The sequence below is a fragment of the Sturnus vulgaris genome, chromosome 5 (assembly GCF_052056855.1).
Source record: "Sturnus vulgaris isolate bStuVul1 chromosome 5, bStuVul1.hap1, whole genome shotgun sequence".
Lineage (NCBI taxonomy): Eukaryota > Metazoa > Chordata > Aves > Passeriformes > Sturnidae > Sturnus > Sturnus vulgaris.
In genome coordinates this window covers 19,250,524-19,271,749 of record NC_142247.1, presented here as the reverse complement: position 1 = coordinate 19,271,749, position 21,226 = coordinate 19,250,524, and the positions used below count along the sequence as shown (strand labels likewise).

The 21,226-nt window shown below is 35.2% G+C and overlaps 1 protein-coding gene across 1 annotated transcript in view; it reads right to left on the bottom strand.

Moving 5' to 3' along the window:
* Positions 1-21,226, bottom strand: part of OTOGL (otogelin like) — an 89,628-nt gene that overhangs the window by 14,012 nt on the left and 54,390 nt on the right. The window contains exons 30-49 of the mRNA XM_088166058.1: positions 21,062-21,218; positions 20,503-20,529; positions 18,903-19,070; positions 17,083-17,361; positions 16,366-16,483; positions 15,066-15,145; positions 13,298-14,173; positions 11,365-12,224; positions 10,502-10,679; positions 9,461-9,603; positions 8,391-8,414; positions 8,143-8,235; positions 7,349-7,538; positions 6,136-6,350; positions 4,138-4,279; positions 3,605-3,790; positions 2,946-3,158; positions 2,006-2,110; positions 1,605-1,712; positions 1,136-1,237 (exon numbers count right to left, since the gene is read on the bottom strand). Of these exons, the coding sequence (XP_088022184.1) occupies positions 1,136-1,237; positions 1,605-1,712; positions 2,006-2,110; positions 2,946-3,158; positions 3,605-3,790; positions 4,138-4,279; positions 6,136-6,350; positions 7,349-7,538; positions 8,143-8,235; positions 8,391-8,414; positions 9,461-9,603; positions 10,502-10,679; positions 11,365-12,224; positions 13,298-14,173; positions 15,066-15,145; positions 16,366-16,483; positions 17,083-17,361; positions 18,903-19,070; positions 20,503-20,529; positions 21,062-21,218 (4,264 nt within the window). The remainder of the gene's footprint in view (positions 1-1,135; positions 1,238-1,604; positions 1,713-2,005; positions 2,111-2,945; positions 3,159-3,604; positions 3,791-4,137; positions 4,280-6,135; positions 6,351-7,348; positions 7,539-8,142; positions 8,236-8,390; positions 8,415-9,460; positions 9,604-10,501; positions 10,680-11,364; positions 12,225-13,297; positions 14,174-15,065; positions 15,146-16,365; positions 16,484-17,082; positions 17,362-18,902; positions 19,071-20,502; positions 20,530-21,061; positions 21,219-21,226) is intronic.

Here is a 21,226-nt window from a genome sequence, read left to right as displayed (position 1 = left end):
TGAATTACACTTGGAATGAAAAACTAAACAAATATTTTCAAAAGTGATTTTAGTTATCTTAGAACATGTTTAAATTTTCAGAGGACATCGAACAGGAATCATTTAATGTGCTTCCTACTTCAGACTAACTCAAGATTATAGCCAGTACCAAAGACAACTAAAACCATAATCTTTGGGAAACAGGGACTTGAAATGTACTGTAAAGTGCACTTCTGTAAGATAACAGGGAGCAACTGCCCTCCAGGTATGATGCTAATAAGAAAATACTGCCTCCCTTATCAGAAGTAGCTTACTGGGACTGTGAAAGAAAACCACGCACTGAGATCTAACTTTCTCCTTGCCAGAATTGGGGGGGAAAAAATGCCAAAAGCCTTTGCAGAAAATTTTACCTGGGTAAAAGTAGTAGGAAAATAAGGGACCAAAATACAGAAACAACTGAAGTAAAAATTACTAAACTCCAAACTTAGTGGAAATCAATTTAATTATTTGCACTTACCCTGAAAGACTGCAATAGGATGCAAGTTAATCTAAATTAAGCAGTTATACTTGTAGATCTCACTTAAAAATGTATAGAACAATTTATGTGTTTTATGAGGCTATGAAAAGGACTAAGTTACACTGCAAATATTTATTTTCTGCCTGCTCATTGTTTGAATAGTAGTCAACCCAGCTGTATTTGAAACCCTTGGTCTACTCCATCCCCTAGGAGCTAAAAGTGCAAAGAAACTGCCTAAACATTAGTGAATGGTACAACAGAGGAAAAACAGCATGGAAGCAGTTTTATTAAATGTGTTTTAATACATGAACAATTATATATTTATACTCCAAGGATGAGATTCAGTGCCACATTAACATACTGGTATTTAGATCACTGTGAAGATAACCATATTCTGCCTGGTGAGCTAAATAACCTCTCCAGACTCCACGGACTAGGTTTGTCAGACCACTGTTGGGCACACCAAGAACTTTGAATCTATGTCAAATTTGGTACCTCTACACCCTCATTTGGACCTCTTAGTCTATACCTGAAGCCCACCCTAACTGCCAAACCTAAATAAATCCCTGCACACCCACACACTGTCTGTCATTTTTACTGAATTTGGTGATATATCGAACTCACAACAGTTACACTCACCGCAGTAGTAATGAGGACAACAGTAGTGTATGGTATTAGGGTCTACAGTGAGAATTTCTCCTTCACTACACAAGGGAACAGGTTCAATACAGGATTCACAAACTAAATTAAAAAAAAAAAAAAAAGGAAAAAACAGACATGTACAAAGTTTTAAATACTAAAAAGCAAGCACATGTGAATTCCATCTAAGAGACTATATAACTATATACTGCATTTGTCACTCAGATAACAGAACTTCTAGGGATTTTATGGATACAAAAGCTAAACAAAGTTCAAATATGATGTTCAAAATTATGTTGGAAAGAAAAGACCCCCAAACCCAATAAAAGTTATGCTCCAGTCAGCCAGATCTATATGAAATCTCACTCCAAGAATTTCAGCCTTGAATTATTTATTTTAGAATTATAGTCTGTTTTTGTAAATACTTGACTATTCCTTAGCTCTCCATAAAATATTAGAGGCTTCCTACCACAGAGATGAGAGAAACAACAGGGATCTTCCTGTTTTGCTTCAACAATAAATTGATCTTCTCTGCAGTTGGGCTGGGAGGCATTAAAACAAACTGAAGGATCACATTCTGCAGGATGTGAAACAAACACTTTTAAAAGGAGTCATTGAAATACAGAAAAGATAAAGAAAATATATTCTTCATATGCTATGTAAAATAAATATCCCAAACTGACTGCAAATCAGAAGTAACACAAAACACAAACACAAAAAATATTGGAGAAAACATATATCATTGCCTAGTGCTATTTACAGTATCCCATTCTGTTAACAATCAAAACAACTTGTAATGCAAATTTTCTTCTAACATATAATACAAGTATGGAAAACTTGCCACTAACTGTGGTTTTGTATTTTCCTTACCACATCGGTATTGTGGACAGCAGGACATGGGGTGGTAGCCTACCACTAATTTTTCATTGGGTTTGCATGTTGGAATAATGGCATCACACAATGACATGTTACATTCTGTGGGATAAAAAACAATTTTGATATCTTTAAACAGATGCAAGTGCATGTCCTACAGTTCAGGCTATTTATATCATCTAATACAGAGATCCACAAAACAAGAGCAGACCAAGGCAGCTTAAAGTTCACTCCATGACATCATGTAGACCTTTGAGCTCAACCCAAGCAAGCAGTTATATCTCTCTTAAAACTGGTATTTACTTGCTCTGCTCCCTATGCATGAAGCCAGCTATAATGTCCCACTGATATTCCTTGAGCAAATTGACAATACAGCATTGGTTACAGGCATCTAATAAGCAAAAGCACCATATCAATTGGACCATATGTTCTCATTTTCCTTGAAGATGTTATGAAGAAATTAGTATATTTTGCTTAATGTTTTAGGAGCAGTAAGCTTATTATTTTTCTTAACAACCATGGCTAGGCAGAATATTCGTATTCAGTGATCAGCTTCTGGGAAACAGCAGTAGATCAGAGGATACTGCTCATCACACCAAAGCACTAGAAAGAAAAGCAAGCGATCTCTGATGATGTCCCCAAATACCAAGGTACTTGTATAATTGAATATATATATGCATTTATTATTAAATTCCATGCAAGAGTTTAAAAAATGTTTAACAGGAATTTTGTTTAACTGGTGGACTTCTAAGGAAAAAATTATTTCAGTGAATAATTCTTATAAAGAGTAGAAGCCTCGATTGCTGGCTCAACCAGATATAAGCACTTGAAAAAAATTCTAAAACATATTACCTTGAATCTAGAGTTTGTCAGCTGCCTGTGAATGTGAAGCACTTTTTTTTGTGCTTCTGTTACAGAAAACAAGTGTGGTACGTACCACAAACTTTCTTGGGACAGCAAGCTCTCTCTTCAATGACGTGAAGGAGAACTTCCCCTTCTCTTTCACAGACTGGTGGTGGATCCTCACTGCATTCAGGTTCTACAGCAATAATGCTTCCATTTTCTAAACAGCTGTACATGCAGCACCCTCTCATGGAGCCATTCCAGATCTCCCCAGCAGAGCGGGGCTGTCCTTTACTATCTGTACATGCTGGAAGAAAAAAACCCAAAACATTATATCCCTTCAACAAGCAGACAGCTCCCATTTCCTGAAAGCAACTATAACTTGCATATGATTATGAAGTTAAAAGCCCAGAATTTTTTCTATAGGTGAAAATGGGTAAGGGCAAGAGTCAGAACCTGCCCATGTTATTCTTTCCTAAGTTCTCAAGGGAGGAAAGCCTGGGAGCTATAGAAGAATGATCATCACTTTTCCCCCAACAGAGGAACATCAGCACTTATTATTAAAGCCAAGTTAACTGAAAGCACAAACTGCTGTAGCTTGAGAAAAAGGTAGGCTCTGTTGAGGGACCTTTACCAGATTCACGTTTACTGAGGACTGACACAGAACTTAAGCTTATCTCTTACCATGAACTGTTAATGTAACTGTGGTTAATGGTATATAACTGCAGAACTACTCTGTCCTACTGTACTTACTACATTTTTCTTCTGGTATACAGAGGTCAGAGTCTGTTCTATGCAGAATGGTGCCATTTTTACACACACAGTCTTCCCTTAAATAGGAACAGGGAGAATCTTCATAGAACCATTTATTCAAGCAAGTCTTGGCTTCACAGGGTTGCACACAAGGCTGGTATTCCTTGCCCTCAGGACAGCTCAATGCTGTAAGGAAGAAAAAGGACATTGAGTGCTTCTGTATTCTTTCAGCATTTCACTGGTTAAATAGGTAGTAATAACAAGGAAGTTAGCACAGAAAGCACACATTTATACTTTTAACAGTACTTTAGGTAAGTAGCTAATTCAATGGAGATTAAAATTCATTCATGACTAAATGGTGTATTCTCATCTTAAGAACTTGTATCCTGATTTACCAATGCTGTGGTAAAATCAGATGTTACCTACAAGAATAATAGAAAGAAATATATTTTAACTTATCACTAAACACTTAATCACTAAAAAACTTCATCACTAAAGCCACATATAGGTACAGAATATGGCTATCTGCTTACAACAGTAATCAGGTGTCCTCCATTTAATGCAGATGTTGTGCTTGTTGCATAAAGCCACATATGCAGAAAGTGCATCACACTCATAATTCCAAAAGTTAGTACTGTTGATCCACATCTTCTCACAAAATTCCTGTGGTGACACCTAGGACATATTGAAATTGGGAAGTAACAAGTATAAGGACTTCCTGTAACTAAAATAAATCAGTAATTAAGAGAAATAATACAGCCACAACGGAAAAAAAAGCACTATCAGTGTCTAAATTTTAAAACATCTTTTTTGTCAGAACACTCATTCTGCAAAATTTAAACTGCCAGAATTTTTTATGCTGATCAGTAGACAGAGAATGCAGTCCTAATGAGATTGTCACATGACTTTAAAGAACTTTTCAGCACAGCCCTGTCAACTAAAAGTGAACAATCTCAGCTAAACATGGGTGCTATATCTTCCATACAATCCTGCTGTGAATTAATTACTTATGACTCTGTTTCTGTGTCTGTAGGACCTGGTAGCCTATTTTACGGAGCCTAGATGCAAGTGGTGCAACCCATGTTATTTCCGAGAGTTTGTTTGCATAAATTTGAAACAAGATGTAAAAGTCAGATTTTATTTCATTCTGCCTCTTCACTACTGTGTTGCAGCTGAGTTCTCCCTGTGGTTTCAGCAAATCTTCAAGCAGTCTCTCACTTCTGTCAAGTCCATCACACTGATGACTCTGTTACCTATCCTTGACCAGCTGCTTCCTGCCAGCAAGTGCACGGCATGCTCCATCCACTCTGGCTCTGCCACCATCATGTATATGAAAGAAAACAAATTTCATAATGGATGAACAAACCACTTGAAAGTCTTGATGATATGTCAGTTTTTGCTATAAACCAGGAAAAGATGCACTATCTCTTCTGGGAACATATATGCAGTAGGTATTACCACTCCTTAGATTTCCTTAAATTATTATAAAATGAGATATGTCAAAACAATTATGCAAAGCATTCTACTACTCACTGCTGCTACTCTATCCTCTTGATTCCAAGCTGCTTACCACTGCTCCCTCCTACTAAGTTTCTGTGGCAGATATCTATTAATTTTTCCATATAAAAAACTGCTTTAGTTCCTTCCTTTCAGAAGAAATCCCTGCATTTTTTTCTACCTCAGGAAAGTGAGGAGAGATCTTAGAAATGTGAAAGAAGGGACTCAGCTGTATGCGATACTTTCAACAACATTTGTCTGTAATGAAAATCAAAGTCTAACACAACAAAGACAAAGGGTGGAAAAGCAGAGCAAAAAGAAGTGAATCAGGAATCTGAACACATCTATGTCTCAGAAAGAAAGGGCCACTTGAGTAATTAATCCTTTTTATTTTTAATTAAGTCGGGAAAGTCAGACATCAGAGATTTGAGGATCCCTTATTTTCTGTTCTGGAAAGCAGCTGTGCTGCACTACCCACCTCTAGTGGCCTATAGAGGTCTAACCACCTCTACAGCTGCATGCTACAGCTATATCTTCATTAGAATGTACAATTTGTAGAAATTAATTATAATGATTTCTGTAAGAAATGCTACGTAATACAAGAAATTGTCAACGTAATATTGACTATGTCAAAATTTTTTAACAGGAAATTTCTTTAGTCCAATAAGTCAGCAACCACATGAATCGCTGTTGTGTGCAGTAGAAGCATGAGGCTTTCTGTTCTAGTGATCCATGTCAAGCATTTAATAAAAATAACATCTCTGGAATATGCTCATCTTGACATGATGATCCACTGTCTCTCCTTTGAGAAATGCCCATTAAGTAATTTCAAAAACAGCATAATAGCACAGAGATCAATATAGATGTGTCTTTACAATGGACAACATGACAGAGGTATTAAAGCCACCCATTCCATTGTCAAATTATAAAAACAAGCAAAACATGAAAAAATGTGCATGAATAAGTCACTCTTTTCTTAATTACAGAATTATTATTTGATTTGGTCCTGCAATTTTTCTTATCCTCATACTCACTTTCTTGTGACAGGGGATGAAAATGCCTTGGTTTAACAGTTCCATACAGTATGTGCAGTTGTCTTCATTACAGTTTCTTACTGGCTTCCTGGTTGTTACATCAAGTGATTTCTCAATTTCCCAACTCTTAATGAACATTTCAATTTCCTCCATATTTGAAATTACGGTCATGTTTTGCATTTTCAGGTCATCACTAGGATCTCCATTACATACCCCTGGAGACAGAAAATCATATTCAAAGCACAAAGAAAGATGCCATATACCTTCGTTTGGGAAAGAAAAGCACACTTGATAAGTTATGATTAACACTGCATTAGGCTGACCTGTGAAACTTAGCCACCTGAGTTTACAAATTGAAGCAGCTGTATGTCCACTGTAGTTCCAACTTCTTCTTGTGATTTTAGTTCTCAGCTCAATGGCTTAGTAAAACAAGGAGATCACACAATAGAACTCATTGTACCTTTCACAACAATTAACTTTTGAGAAAAACTACTATCAAAATGTGCTGTTGAGTATATCAAAATCACTGACACGGCAACAGATTCTGATCTCATTCAACTGAATGGCAGTCATTGGGAGTAATAGCAGATGGTTTTGAAATTAATTACTCATCACTAATGATTTCACACTGTACTGAGATTTATTTGAATATTCTAAGTGTAAGAAGTTATGAAAACAATCTTTTGATGAACAAATTGCCTTATCTAGAGAAAATATTGTTCTTACTACAGTTATTAATACAAAACCACTATAAGAAACAACTTTCACAGACCCCTGGCATTCACTGTTTACCTGAATTCATTATCCTATTGATTCATCAATTAAAACACATAATCTCTTTAAGCACATAACAAGGTCTCTTCCAACCTAGTCATCCTGTGAATTCTGTGAATTCTGTGAATTCTGTGAAAATTCTTAAAATGGGCAGAAATAAGTAAAAGAAATAAGTAAATTTTTAAAAGTTATTTAGATACAATGTGCTGATCACTACTTGTTCTGAAAAGTACTTTATTAGCACACAGTGCTTTCAAACAGAATTATTAATTCATTATTAATTAATAGTATTTCACAGGCCCTCACATAGGATTGTTAGCATAGTCAATGAGGGTCACAACAAGAGCTATAGGGACAGCTGGTCACAGACACAAAAGGGAGTTGAAAATTCCAATTGGGAAGTTATTCAATAAGAAAAAAATTGTGACCATGGCCTCACCACAAAGTCCTTCTGTCTTCCTCGTTGTGTTAGAGTGTAATCCATACTGTATATCTATGATGCCTGTAACGTGAGCCCACTTGATGCTAATACCAGCTGGGGTATTAACAACATACATGGAACCAGTATCCTGAATACTCAGTCCTTCTTTTGAAAATGGTAAAGGTTGAATTACAGAATCCACGACTACCTAAAATAAACCAAACACATTTTAGAGATAAAGCGAGATTGCAAAGATGCATTTTATATATTTTTTTATTTTATAACAAAAGACACTTTTTCACAGCTTCTGCCACATATAAGTCACAGTGCTAAAATTAGAGAGCTTCCCACGTGCACCACTTCTAAAAACTGCAAATGAAGTAGGCATAAGGAAAAAAATATTTTCTAATAAGGGAAAGAAAAAAATCTTATTTATCACATATTGTATGATGAAACAAAACCTCATTCCAATTACTCAAAGTCATCTGTTCTGACTTGTTACTGACTAGCAAGAAAAGTAGCTTAAGTATTTATCCCTTCTAGGATTCTAGGGTGTCTGGAAAAATAGAACTGCTTTTGCAGCTTCATTAAAGAAGAGCTTTAAAGTGTCATTTTAGAAAATTTAAGAGAGGCATGGTACCAGAAATGTAAATTGTTTTGCTTCTAGTATACCATGACTTATTGGGAACCTGATCTGCAAAAGTAATCCTAATCCTGTAGTGTTTTATTTTAAATCCGATTTATCACATTGTACTACAGAATAGCTCTCCAGCTATTTTTTAAGAATACACACGCTGTTGATATATACTTACTTTTCTTGCTAAACGATTGATAAGTATTTGAAAAGTGTGTGTTGTGACATTTAATTTCTTAAAACAGAGCCCTGAAGTGTTTGCAGGTGGCACCTTGAAAGAAAAGTGAAAAGAAAATTTAGTTACTATTATTTTTCTAATTCTGGGCCAGTGCACAAATTTGTAATTTTTACATAAATTTTTTGTCATTTTTACATTAATTTTTTTTAAATAATAATGCATTTAAAATCAGCAAAATAAGTACTTACTAGTTTTCTTATTGAATTTGCACTCTGGAAAACATAAAAAAAATTAGAAGTGCAATAATAATCAGCAGCACTTTTATTTAGCAAAAATAAGTTACTATTTTCTTTGTCTTTAATGTTCTTCTACAATCAGCTAAATAATTAAACTAATTTAATATACTCATTATAAATAATAAAAACTACACACTTCCCAGCTAATTTAGTGCATATGCTGAAAGTTCCTTTCAAATTATATTTCTTAAAGAACTAAAACCACTGACTTCTAAAGCTCATCTGTGTATGTGTTCTGCATTCCCACCTCTAGACTGCAACCAGGAAATGAGAGAACAATTTAATAGAAAACTTCTAAAACAATGCAAGACTTTTGCCTTTAACAGTCTTAAAGTTCAAGCGTACAGTTGCCCTGTGGGAGTAAAAAGAGATGGGAAGGAAAGAAGGCTGGTGAAGCCCCTCATCACTGACTGGTTTATCCACAAACTGAAGATGGACTCAATCCAGCTGTTCAAGGCCTGCATAAATTAGGACTGTGGACAATGCAAAGGAAATGTATGTACAGACTCAAATGATGAGACTGACCTGACCTAAACTGGTAATCTAAAAATAAGGTGGTTGGATCCCCTCTGTAGGCAGTGCAGAGAGTTAGACAACTACAAAGGCAACTCATCATAAAGTCATTAATACTTTCCTCAAATAACTACAAAATGTATTTTGTGACTTTTAAAAATATTTTTCCATACTGTAAAGTATAAATTCAAGATTACAAGAATACTTCTGTGTGGAGAGCCTGAAAGGAGACATGCATATTGAGAAGTTATGTCAGCTCTGATAATTTAAAAGGAACCCACATTTTAATTTCCTTATAGCACAATAATTACTATTGTTACTACTATAAAATTCTTTTATCTAGACAGCATTATTAAGCATGCTTCTTGAAAATTAAATTACTTGGCATTTTTTGATTGAGTGTGGCTTTCATGTATAAGTTGAATTGACATTTTTGCATGATTTCAAACCTATAACACAAAAACATTCAAGGAACAATTGTAATTATTGCATAAATGCAAGAATCTTACCTGATTAGCAGGACATTTTTCAATATGAGCAATAATAATTTCTCCTGGTAACTTGACTAAAACATAGGAAGCCATATTACAGAGAGCTATGTTGTTTCCATCAAACGTAATAACACTCAGTTCAGACAGTACAGAACACTGACCTAAAAAAGAACTGTCATTTAATGAGGTTACCGCAAAACTGAATACAGGGTATTTCTAAAAACTATCAGTTCTAGCATTATTTGCATATACACTCATAGATAGATAGATAGATAGATAGATAGATAGATAGATAGATAGATAACCTTGCTCTGCAGACAATATATTGAGCCACAAGCTGAAGTAATTGTTTAGGTTACTCAGGGAAATACCTTAACCTGCTTCTGTGTGCCCAGGATAAGGGAGAATGTTTAAATTGGTGAAAATTTTGACTTAAGGTTTTACAAGCAAGACCAATGAATTTGCACAATGTGAGATAAAATATATGCATAAAAATATATATATATATATATATTTGAGATACTGACAAGGGACTTATCTGTCTTATCTTGAAAAAAATGAAAGTGAAATATTGGTTTCATTGATGCTGCAAGGTTTTAAATATTACTTCTCTTTAGCCTTTTTGTTCCCTTGGCAGACTCATCCGCCAGTTTCTGCAGTTTCTAAGCATGAATAAAAAAATACAATTAGAGCTAAACGAAATATGAGGGTTCTGTCTTTCAGAAAAGTTAGTATTTAATTTATCTTTTTCCATAAAATGTTGAAATCTTAACATTTCTACTGATTGAAATTCCGAAAAGTGTCAGCTGAAAAATATTGGTGTTCATGCTGCAGATGACATTTCAATGTTTTCACTGAAAAAAGAAAATATTCTCCGGGATGTCAATTCAAAGGTACCAAAATGTTCAGTATATTTAATTCTGCTTTGCTGATGAATAGCTCTTTTTAATTCATTCTAGTATTTAACCTCATATTCCCGTTGTAATAACCTTTTAATTTATTACTTGATATTTACAGATCAAAGCTCCATATTTTATTTTTTAAAAAAGAGTGACTTACAGGGACATTCCCATTCTGGACAACAGCTATCAGTGTTAACTTGAACAGGCATTCCTCGAAAACCACAATCTGGCTTCTGCACATCCTTAGGGCAGTTTCTTGAAAGATTGTACAACATCCAACCCATATTAACACATACATAATGGCTGCATTTATCAACAGGTTCAAGGTATCTTGGCTGTCATATAAAGAAAAATCAACCAGAGTCAACTTTAACTTCATTGACTTTATGAAGTCCAAGTGATTACTTGTTCATCCCCCAGCTCTGAGAGAGAATCAGCACATCTACCTGCCCCCCATCAGTTATTTCTGAATGACTTGCATTTGTGTGGTTGTAACCAGCGACAATGATGCATGTCCATTCACCCACACCCTTCCTGTTCCATCCAGCTTTGGTGGAATTCTCTATGTAAAGCATTATGCATTGAGGGTACACATTATAATCAGTTATAATGTGAAGCATTTTAAGAAATATAAAATCATGCATTCCCATTTTAAACCCTACAACAAAGAAACAAGTGTAAAAAGGAAATCCAGGGTAAGATTATGCAGAAACATCAAAATTCCAAGGATTATGGATTTTTCTGCACCTCAGAGATATATTTAGCTATCTAGAAAACTCACACAGATTTAAAGCCTTTTTTTTTCTCCTGAGCAGTACATCCAAATGGCAGAATATGCCAGGGCAGTGTAACAGCAGCAACAAAACTATCCTCTAAGAATAACTGAGAATTTTAAAACAAGTAAATTAAATAGAAAGTAGGAACTATTTTAAATCTCTGGTATTACATATGTAGAATAGTAGAATGGACTGAAAAGTAATATATATTTTAACATACAGGAGAAAGTAAGACTGATCATACCACACACTCAGAAGATGTAGATATCAGTGCATGCATCATCGTGCCAAAGTAAGCCTTGTCAGCTACGGCCGTCGTTCCTGAAGAGGAAGACAGAGCCATTTCACCACTAGAATGAGATAAATCTATTCTAGCTCTGGTTTGCAGCTCTGTGCCCTCTGTCACATTAAAATAAGGTGTAATGGATTTCTGTGTTGGGATTTTGGACCTATCTGATGTTGTTACATCCAGGACTCCAGAAATAGAGATATTTTTGACTGAGGTTGTATTTCTTAAAAAAAGCAGATTCTGAACTGCAGTTACTGGCAAATAAGGTGGGGAAGATTTGTCAGTTGTGGTTGTCTCTGTCTTGGTAGCATTTTTTTGCTCATGTGAAGTCTGACCATCTTCTGAAATATCCACAGTTTTTTCAAACGAAGTTGTGTATTTAACTTCTGATGCTATGTATGAGGTACTCTTAATCTGTGATAATGGACTTGTAGTACCAGTTGTTTTCATTACATTAATCTTTGGAGTTTCTTTAGTGCTCTGTGAAGCTTGAGTTACTGCAGTTGTAAATAAAGATTCATGTGTTCCTATGGTGGTAGGAACTGAAGCTGAAGCCACATAAAAATCCAAATTGACAACAAAAGAATCAGTGGTTTTTGTAGTAATCCTAGAGGCTAGGGTAGTGCCTGAAGTAACTAATAAACTGGCTGAAGAACTAGGTAGCATTTTTGCAAAAATATAAGGTGCTTTTGAGGATGTAGCATTCACTGTTGTGTTCGTGATCATTGGTGTAGTGGATTGAGTGACGATTCCAGCTGGTATGGCTGATATTGTTCCATCTTCTTCTGAAGAACTTACTGAAGAACTCTGTTTTCCTAGAGAAACATTAGAAATATGAGTGGTCTTAGGAGGAGGTGAAGGCATAGAGGGCTGGCTTTTTTAAGTGATTTCAGAGGCTGTAGGCATTAGTAAAGAGGGCATTAGAATGGATGTTTTTAATGCTGCTGAAAAGTTGGTAGAGAGATTAATTTTTAAAGTGAATTTAGAAAAATCCACAGAAGTTGCAAGGTCTATAATTGGAATTTTTGAAGTTCCTTGTGTATCAAGAGATGAAACTGATGCTTGGGTAGCACTTACATTTTGTATTAGTGATGATGTGCTACTGACTATGGGAATCAATGAAGAACGTGTAGTCTGAGATGTCACATAAGACGGTACTGATGTTGATAACAAGGTTGTAAATAAAGATAATGACCTTGTAAAAGAAGGATCTTTGGAAATGAAAGTACCTGAACTTTGAGCTACAGGGTCAGTTTTCAACTCTGTATCTGAAGTTTTTGGGTACTCTGTAAGTTCTGAAGTGATTATTGATGTAACATTTAGAGGTAATACCAATGTCCTGAGGGGGAAGGCTGCAGACATAATGGATTTCATTGGCTTTTTAGAAATGGATGACAATGAAAAGAAATCAGTGTGCATTATATGCTTATTTTCTGTTGAGGCTTTATATACTACAGACCTATCAAAGATTGTTGAATTGACTAGAGGAGCGGAAGCACCAGAAGTTACTGTATAAAGACTTTTGGAGGCAACAGTGGCACCTGCCATAGCTTTAGGTTTCAGGGAGATAAACAGAGAACGCACTGGTGTAGCTACTGTGCAGGTTGCAGGACTTGAAGAAGTGTTTCTAGGGATTTGAGAAAAAATTTGAGGTGAAGATACAGTAATTATTGGCAGAGCAGCAGAAATACTGCCCTTTTTAATGGAGATGTCTGCTCAGGAACAGTCATTGAAGTTTGCACTGAAGATGAAAATGGCTTTGGAGAAAAACTGGTTGAAGAACTAGCACTTGATGATATCAGAGAAGTTTTAGAAAAGGGTTTTGCTGCTTTGAAATATGAAACTGTGATTAATTGAGGAACACTTGTCTCAGAGCTAGAAAATCTACTAGTTACAGGAATTTGAAGAGTAGTTGAAGTCAGTGCAGAAATGGGTGCTGGGTAACCTGCAGTTTGACTAATGCCAGACCTAGGTCTAACAGACAAAGTAGATATAGTAGAAGTAGATGTGCTTAGTGTCAATCGTGGACCTAGAAGAAATACAGGTCTTGTGAAAGTTTCTCTGTCAGCCTGCAAAGCAGACAAAGACACTTCAGAGTGTATTTCTTCTCCCTTAGAACGACTTACTGAAGGACTCCTACTCTTCCCAATTCCTGCAAGCAGCTCAGAAGAGACAAAAGATATCTTGGAGGCTAAAGTTGTTAGTGCTGAGGAAGGTCGAACTGTTCCTAGCTGAGATGTTTCGAGTGAAAATGGAAATACCACTAGGGAAGTGGGTGTTAATAATGCAGAATGTGCTGGAATAGGACTTGCACTGAGCAGGGTTGTTGGAGTTGTTATTGTAATGGGTAGAGTTATAGATGAATTAGAGAAGGCAGTATGTGATGTGACTGATGAGGCTTGAAGAAGAATTGGAAAATATGTTGAAGGGACAGGTTTGGAAAGGACAGTAGGGCTGGCTGTGCTGTGAAGTACATCAGAAGGCTCCACTGTACTTGGTAATGAAAATGTTGAATAGGTGGCTTCATTAGATGCTTCCAATGAATAAAAGTCTGTAACAGACTGTGCTGACATATTCATTCCCCTTGAAGTTGTGTTTGCATTCATGGTAATTTTGTCTGTCACACCGATGAAAGTTGATTTATTCCCTGAAGTAACAAATACAGGAGGTGTCTGAGGAAATCTCTCCGTGGTAGGACCCATGTGAGAGATTAACAGTGAAGGTTTCAGTCCAATTTCTGATTCTGTAGGTGTCACAAGTATGCCTAAAAGGAAAAATGTGTGTTTAACCTTCTTTTATGGGCTATGAGTAAAGAAAACTAGCAAATCTATCTCTAATCAAATCCTATTTAAACATTAACAAATTAAATCTTGCCCATGGTTCCAGGTCATCTGATGACTTTGAGGAACTCAGCTGACTCAAAATGTTTTCTAATTTTCTCTACAAATGAAGTAGCTAATTTTTTATTACTGGTGAAAACCTTTATTTTGCAGGGCAATTTTGAAGTAACAAGGCAACTTCATAGAAAATTCAGTAAATACAAAATAGTAAAATATTTGAAATAAGTACATTACATCCTTAGAAGACAGTATATTAGATAACTTTGTACTAGCAAATATCAAGCATAATGTATTTAATTCAAAATATGTACAATAAAATAAGATATAGTATTAAAATTAAATTTTAATGTTAAAAATATACTTTATCCCAAAAAATAAGCAAATAATGTGGTATCTTTACACACCAGAAATTAAGAAATTGATTAACAGAATTTGTTAGTGTTGTGTCAGCCTCTGAAAAGACTGAACTTTTTGCCAGCTGTATTTTTTTCATTTGGGATCTCTCCCTTACAGATGCATAATATATATTATATATCAAATATAGTTACTCTGAGTATAACATAATCACAAAAAGTTATATATATAACCCACTATTAGAGAAATATGAGAAGTCAACTCAAAATATGACTTGCTTGAATGCAGAAGCTATATTTTGGATGACTGGGAATGGAGTCTATGCTCCTTAGAGACAATCTTCAACAGAAAGTTGTTCTAAGAAAGCATTTTATTTTTTAAAAAAATTACATTTGATTAATCCTTTCCTGGGATCTCTGGAGCAATTTATAAGAGTAGATCAACATAATAAAGTATACTTACAGTCTTCTGGATAAACACATCTCAGTGTGACCTCATCAAGGATCATGTTTTTGGGACAGTATGGCATGCATCCTTCAACCCTTTAAAATATTGCATAGTCAGTTCTAGAGCCACAGTAGAAGTTAATTTTAAATTATTTTACTTTGTCTAAACAAACCATTAGAATGACTTATCAGAGTTCTGAGAACTTTCCAATTAAATTATGATCATATCATTTTGAGACATTTTAAGGTCAAAAAGTTATTGAGCAGCATAATTCTATTTCTAAACTGTTAATAATTATTTGCATAGGCTGATGAACATGATAGCTTTGGACCATTCTGCTTCCACCACCAGGTGGAAGTTTAAATCCCTAAGCAGAAAGGTTTTTCACAGAATGATGAACTTGTCTACAAGACTTGTTTTATCCAGATACGTTCATTTGAGATATCAAAATATTTAGATTATATTAACATAAAGCCTTTTTCTTGTGTCTTTTCAACACAGGAGAACGCAGTCAAATCACTATATTCCCATGTCTTTTTCATTCTCAGGGGACTTATCAATAAGAAGATGATGACATAAACAACCAGTGTTCCCATAAGGAAAAAGCTAAGAATACCAACAGAGAAAAGTAGTCATATTACTAGTATTACTAATCATAAATTGCATATGCCTAGGGAATCTGAACTCTAAAGTATCCTTTCTTTTCCACCATATTGTGCCTCGCGCTTTTAGGCATTTTTCTATTTAGTTTACTATGGTTTCATAGAGGCCAGGGGAGAATGGGAAATCTATTTATTAAATTCCAAGCTAACACCACCCCTCTGAAATCCCTTGCTTCATGCCAACGGGCATCTCCCAGTATAAAAGTTCCCCTTTCTTACAGGAGAGGGCGTATTCCTCCCTTACTATTCCTACAATTTTTGATGTCTGTCACATATACACCAGAAAGATGTAGTCGTTTTAGCATCATGGTGTGCTTGTTTAGGATGAACTACAAATCCATAGAAGAAAATAGCCTTCATTTAATTTAATAGCTTTCTACTTAACCACTACCAGAAGCTAATCCTCTGGGCTAAATACAAATCCTCTTATTCTTGTGTTGGAAAGTGCATGTAAATGGGAATGCAAACTGTGGGAAATGAGAGGCTTGGTACAAATGTTTCCATACGACTTGTTAGAGTTTCTCATGAGAATGATATTGAAATCTAGACAGAAAAACTAAATGGATATTGCAGCAGCAGTAATTTTTAGAAAGTATATGGTATGCTTATTACAAAAAACAATACAGTAGCAAAATGAGATTAATTTCACTTACAGAGGAAGAAATTTACATGCTATTCCTTCAGGATCACTACATGTCTTAAAACAAGGATTAGCACAAGATTCATATCGCCATTCACACATCCTTCTGTAAGGCACAGAAGCACTGAGTTCTGAGAAAGAAAGAAAGAAAAGGTGTTTTTTATTGATCAATAGCAATAAACAATAAATTTACAGCCTTTTCTATAACATACATTGAGATTTTTAGATAAATGAAAAAATGAAAAAAAAAATTTTTTCAGAACTTTCCAATAGGTGAGGAGTTTCAAGTACTTTAAATTTGTTCAAGCTAAAAGACTTCAAGATTTGACAATAAAAACAGCTATTTGTTTTTATAATATACTCTGTTTCAAAACCTAAAAGATCAATTAAATATAGTGAAGATACTGTTGGTTGCAGATGCAGTACAATTCCCCAATTCATTTAAAAGAATAAATATCTATAGATTATTAATGAGATCATAATATACATTGTTTCATGACATGCTACTTTCATTTTGAAAAGAGTAAGCCAATGAAAATGTAGTTCAAAGATAATGCGACCATCCTATCTGCAGAAGTTAGAAAATAATAGCATTTTGAGATGGAAGACAAAGAGAAATTAAAAACAGGATAAAATATTTGTTGCCATTGCTGATGAAATACAAGAAAGAAAGTGCTCAGAAGGCAAGTAGAAAAAGAATGTTTATCCCTGGGGATTATGCAAAATTTACCTTCAATAGTAAAGCTACTGAAATGTTTGAACTCTTCTGAACCATCATACTTTCCCACTTTAACACTGGATGAGGTGAGAATGATGAAAAAGCCTTTTTTACTGTGCAGCTCAAAGGCACTGAGCCCTGGACTCCAGAGACCCTGGTGGTGGAAGAAGGTGGCTCGTCTCTGAAAGGAGGCACTTGCCTGCCACTGCTCCAACCCAACGGTTTCATTGTCATGTACATACAGAAAGTAGTTTGGTCTCTCAGCAGATTCAAGGGAAACAAGAGACAGAGCTTCCACAGAAGAAAAAAATAATTAAATGGTGAGGTTTTCACAGAAAACAACTTATAATTGAGATTAAATCCTACATATTGGCTGTTAAGTGGCTCCTTTTAAAAACCTGTTTTTCACAGAAAAAGAATTAAATTCAGTTTTATGTTTCACAGAGAGATAGAAACGCAGTGCAGGGACTAAAAGAGACTTCAAATGATCATATAATCCAGAACTGCCAAGATACTTATCAGTTAGACCAAAATTACATTCAGCCTACTGCTACTAACCTTCAAAAATTATTCCTAAGTACTCTCAGACTGGAATTTTTCTCAAGTCTGTACAAATGTCTGACAGCTTAACAGTGCCAAAGTTTCACTGGTAATTAATATCACACTGTAAGAACATTGAGGTCAGGTTTTTTTATATGAAGTCATATCCAAAAATACAATAAGAAAATCTATGGCCAAATAAGAGACTTGACCTCTATTTGCTCCACCCATGTCCCAAATCAAAAGTGAAAAAATTCTCTGAAAAGGTAAGAATTTATAGGAAGACTGACTTCATTCTTGATTTTCAACTTGAATACGGTCTTGAAGTTCTTTAATCTAGAGGAATTCTATCTCATCCCTCATTTCCATATGAAAGTCATCTGTGTACTGCACAGATATAACGAATTATTTACTTCCACTTTACATGGGGATTTGACAAGACTGAATTAATTCTTCTGTTGTATATATTTTTCATTTCAAAATCACATATAAAAACCTAATTTTCCCATGGCAATAAATATTCAAATGTTTTTAAACATAGTTTGAAATTTTTCTGTGGAGAAAGCCCTTCTTTAAGCTGATTTTTGAGAGTTTGTGATTTTTTCAACAAATTAAATTATTTGAGAAAGTAATGGAAAAATCTTAACTGATTTAATTGGCACAATTTTCACATATGTGAAGAAAGAAAAATAGATACAGAAGAAAATATATTTAAACATATTTATTTTGTTGTAGAGTTTGGGTAAGTCTCTGATAAGTAAAACATAGAGCTTAGGATTAGCTGTTCCCTAAGAATCTACCTTCTACATTGTACAGAGATGCTGCTTATTGACAATGCAGAAATAGGTTGATCATTCTGAGTTGCACATTTTCTAGGTCAGGAAAAGCAACAAATAAGGTGAAAACAAAAAGTAGAACCAATTTTACTGTAAACAAAAATATCCTGCATTTAACTTCACTGTTGATATTTGCTAGATACATTTACTGGGGTAAAATTCACCAGTTTCCAGTTATAGAAACTAACTGGATTTTTTCACAAAGTTTTCTATTCATTTGTATTTTGTAATATTTCTAAAATAATTTTTGAAAAGTCAACTTTAAAGCTGGAAGTGAGGTTTTCTAATACTAAAAGAATTAAAATTTAAATCTGTCCTTCATTTTGAAACCAGCCACTTATTCCAATAACTAAAAATATCTAGACTACTTCAGGACATTTAGAAGAGGCAGCAAAAATCATTAATATATTTTGAGATATATATCTCACCATTAGCAAAATTGTTGAGAACACTTACATAAATCTTTATCTTTAAAAAGACCTGGAGTTATCATGAAACTGAAAATTACATTTCCATGTGCTCCAGTTCTAGGCAGGGGAAATATCCTTCTGCTGGATACATTAGCCCCTATAATTGTGTCATTCACTCCAAAACTTGCCAAAACATAGGGTCCTTCACCAAGACCTAAGGGAAGAAAAATCAATTAGAAAAAGAAAAAATTTCATTGTATAATTTACAAAACTTAAGTTTTAATGTTCCACTTGGTTCCACTTGGTAGTGGAAACATGCATAACTCTGTCCTTGGCTTTAACCCTGGCAGGCAGTTAAGCACCACACACTTGGTCACTCACCCCACACCTCACAAAATAATAAGAGGGGAAGAACTGAAAAAAAACTCATGGGTGGAGATAAAGACAGTTAAATCACGGTTTGGTTTGAGTTTTGTTTATAGAGAAATAAGGAAAAAGAAAAGGAAACCAAAGAAAACAATTGCAAGAAAAGTGATGGAAAAGCCAAAATTCTTCACCATCATCTGACCAACATCTAGATGAACCCTAAGCAATGCCGGTCCCAGTAAACTTCCCCTCCAATTTCTGTTGCTGAACTCAACATCATGTGTTCTGCAACATCTCTTTTGTCAGCTGGGATCAGCTGTCCCAGCTCTGTCCCCCTCTAACCTCCTGTGCAGCCCCAGCTTGCTTACTGGTGGATCAGCATGAGAACTGGGAAAGGCCTTGATCTGTGTAAGCAGTAGCTAAAACACCACTGTCATCACAGATACAAAATATATTATTAAATTCATGTTAACTATACAAAGAAAATAAGCCAAAACCGGTACTCCTTCCTACTTTTTCATAGAATCATAGAATAAATAAGGTCAGAAAAGACCTTTAAGACCACTGTCTTGATATTCACCATTAAAGCCATGTCCTCAAACTTTTTTGAGTAAGAAAAAATCCCTATTACAAATCGTGGGAAGTGGGCTATACCTAGCAAGATCTACACACTACTACTATAGTAGGCCAGACAAGAGGAGATAAAAATTATCTCTCTAATCATCCTCATTATAGTACACACATTATCCTAGTCATCAAAAAGATACATTAAAAGTCAGATTCATGTCATTGCAACTAGTTAAATTTCTCTTTTCAATATCTATTGCTCCCTATAAAGCATGTGCAGAGTATCCAAATATTAGAGGGGATGACACAGAATTCATTCTGTTATGGGAATACCACTCTCATCCTAAGGTACAGTTCTTTTCACAGTACAGTATTGTGAGGCTTGTGCATAAAATCCCATAGCCTGTCAATGTCCAAATATTGTAGATCCCAGCTCTGAAATTTACAGTACAAACACAAGGAAGAGCTTCTAGAGCTTCTCCCTGACTGCTACCATACGTTGTAGGATGATGGATCAATCCACCCCCCACACAAGAAACATTATGAATTTAATAATGGAGGCATTAGGGATTACTAGTATCAGTCAACACAGCTGGGCCACTAACCTTCATTCATTAAAAATAAAAGCAATGTTCAAACTACGTTCATCAAGCCAAAGAAAAAGCCCATAAATTAATCATGTTTTTAAAATGAGAATATCAAATAGTACATACCTTGGTTGTAATGTTCACAGTCATAAGCTAAAAGAAAAAGAAAACAAGCATCCTATTATTGTTATTATTATTATTACTATTATTATTATTATTACAAAGTAACAAAAGAATCCGTTCATATCTGCATCCTTAAAATGTAAAGCTCATTTTCAGGAGAGGAAGTTTCATGTCCCACAAGCTATTTCAGCCAGCAATTTTATTTTCTTAGACTTTTGTTCGGTGACAGCAGACCTGAAGCAGGAGAATTATTCTACAGCTCAGAACCCTTCTTGCTGTCAATGAAAAGAACATATTGGGTCTCTTTTCTGCCCTACACAGAAAACTGGACATTCACTAGTGCTTTTCCCACAGTCTCTGCCCTAACACACCCTGAGCAAAGCCAGCCCGTTTCAGCAAGACCGTGGATTTGGGTGTATAAGGATGACACGGCTAACACAGAAACAGCTTGGGAGATGTGAACTATGTCTATTATCCACCTGCTTCTGTCATATTTGTATAATTGGGCAGAAAAAAGTCAGAGATGCCTGTGAGATAAGCTCTGGCCAGCCCAGGTACATACCACAGAGCAAAGGAGATCGCCAGTGAATCGCTGCTCCTTGCTGGCAGCACTTGTGGGCATAAGCTGCAATACTGGTACACAAACAGTCGCAGTCCCCACCAAGATTGCAGTTGCATGTGTCTGTGTGACAATTTTTGATGAAAGAAGTCACATCAATCTGGGGTG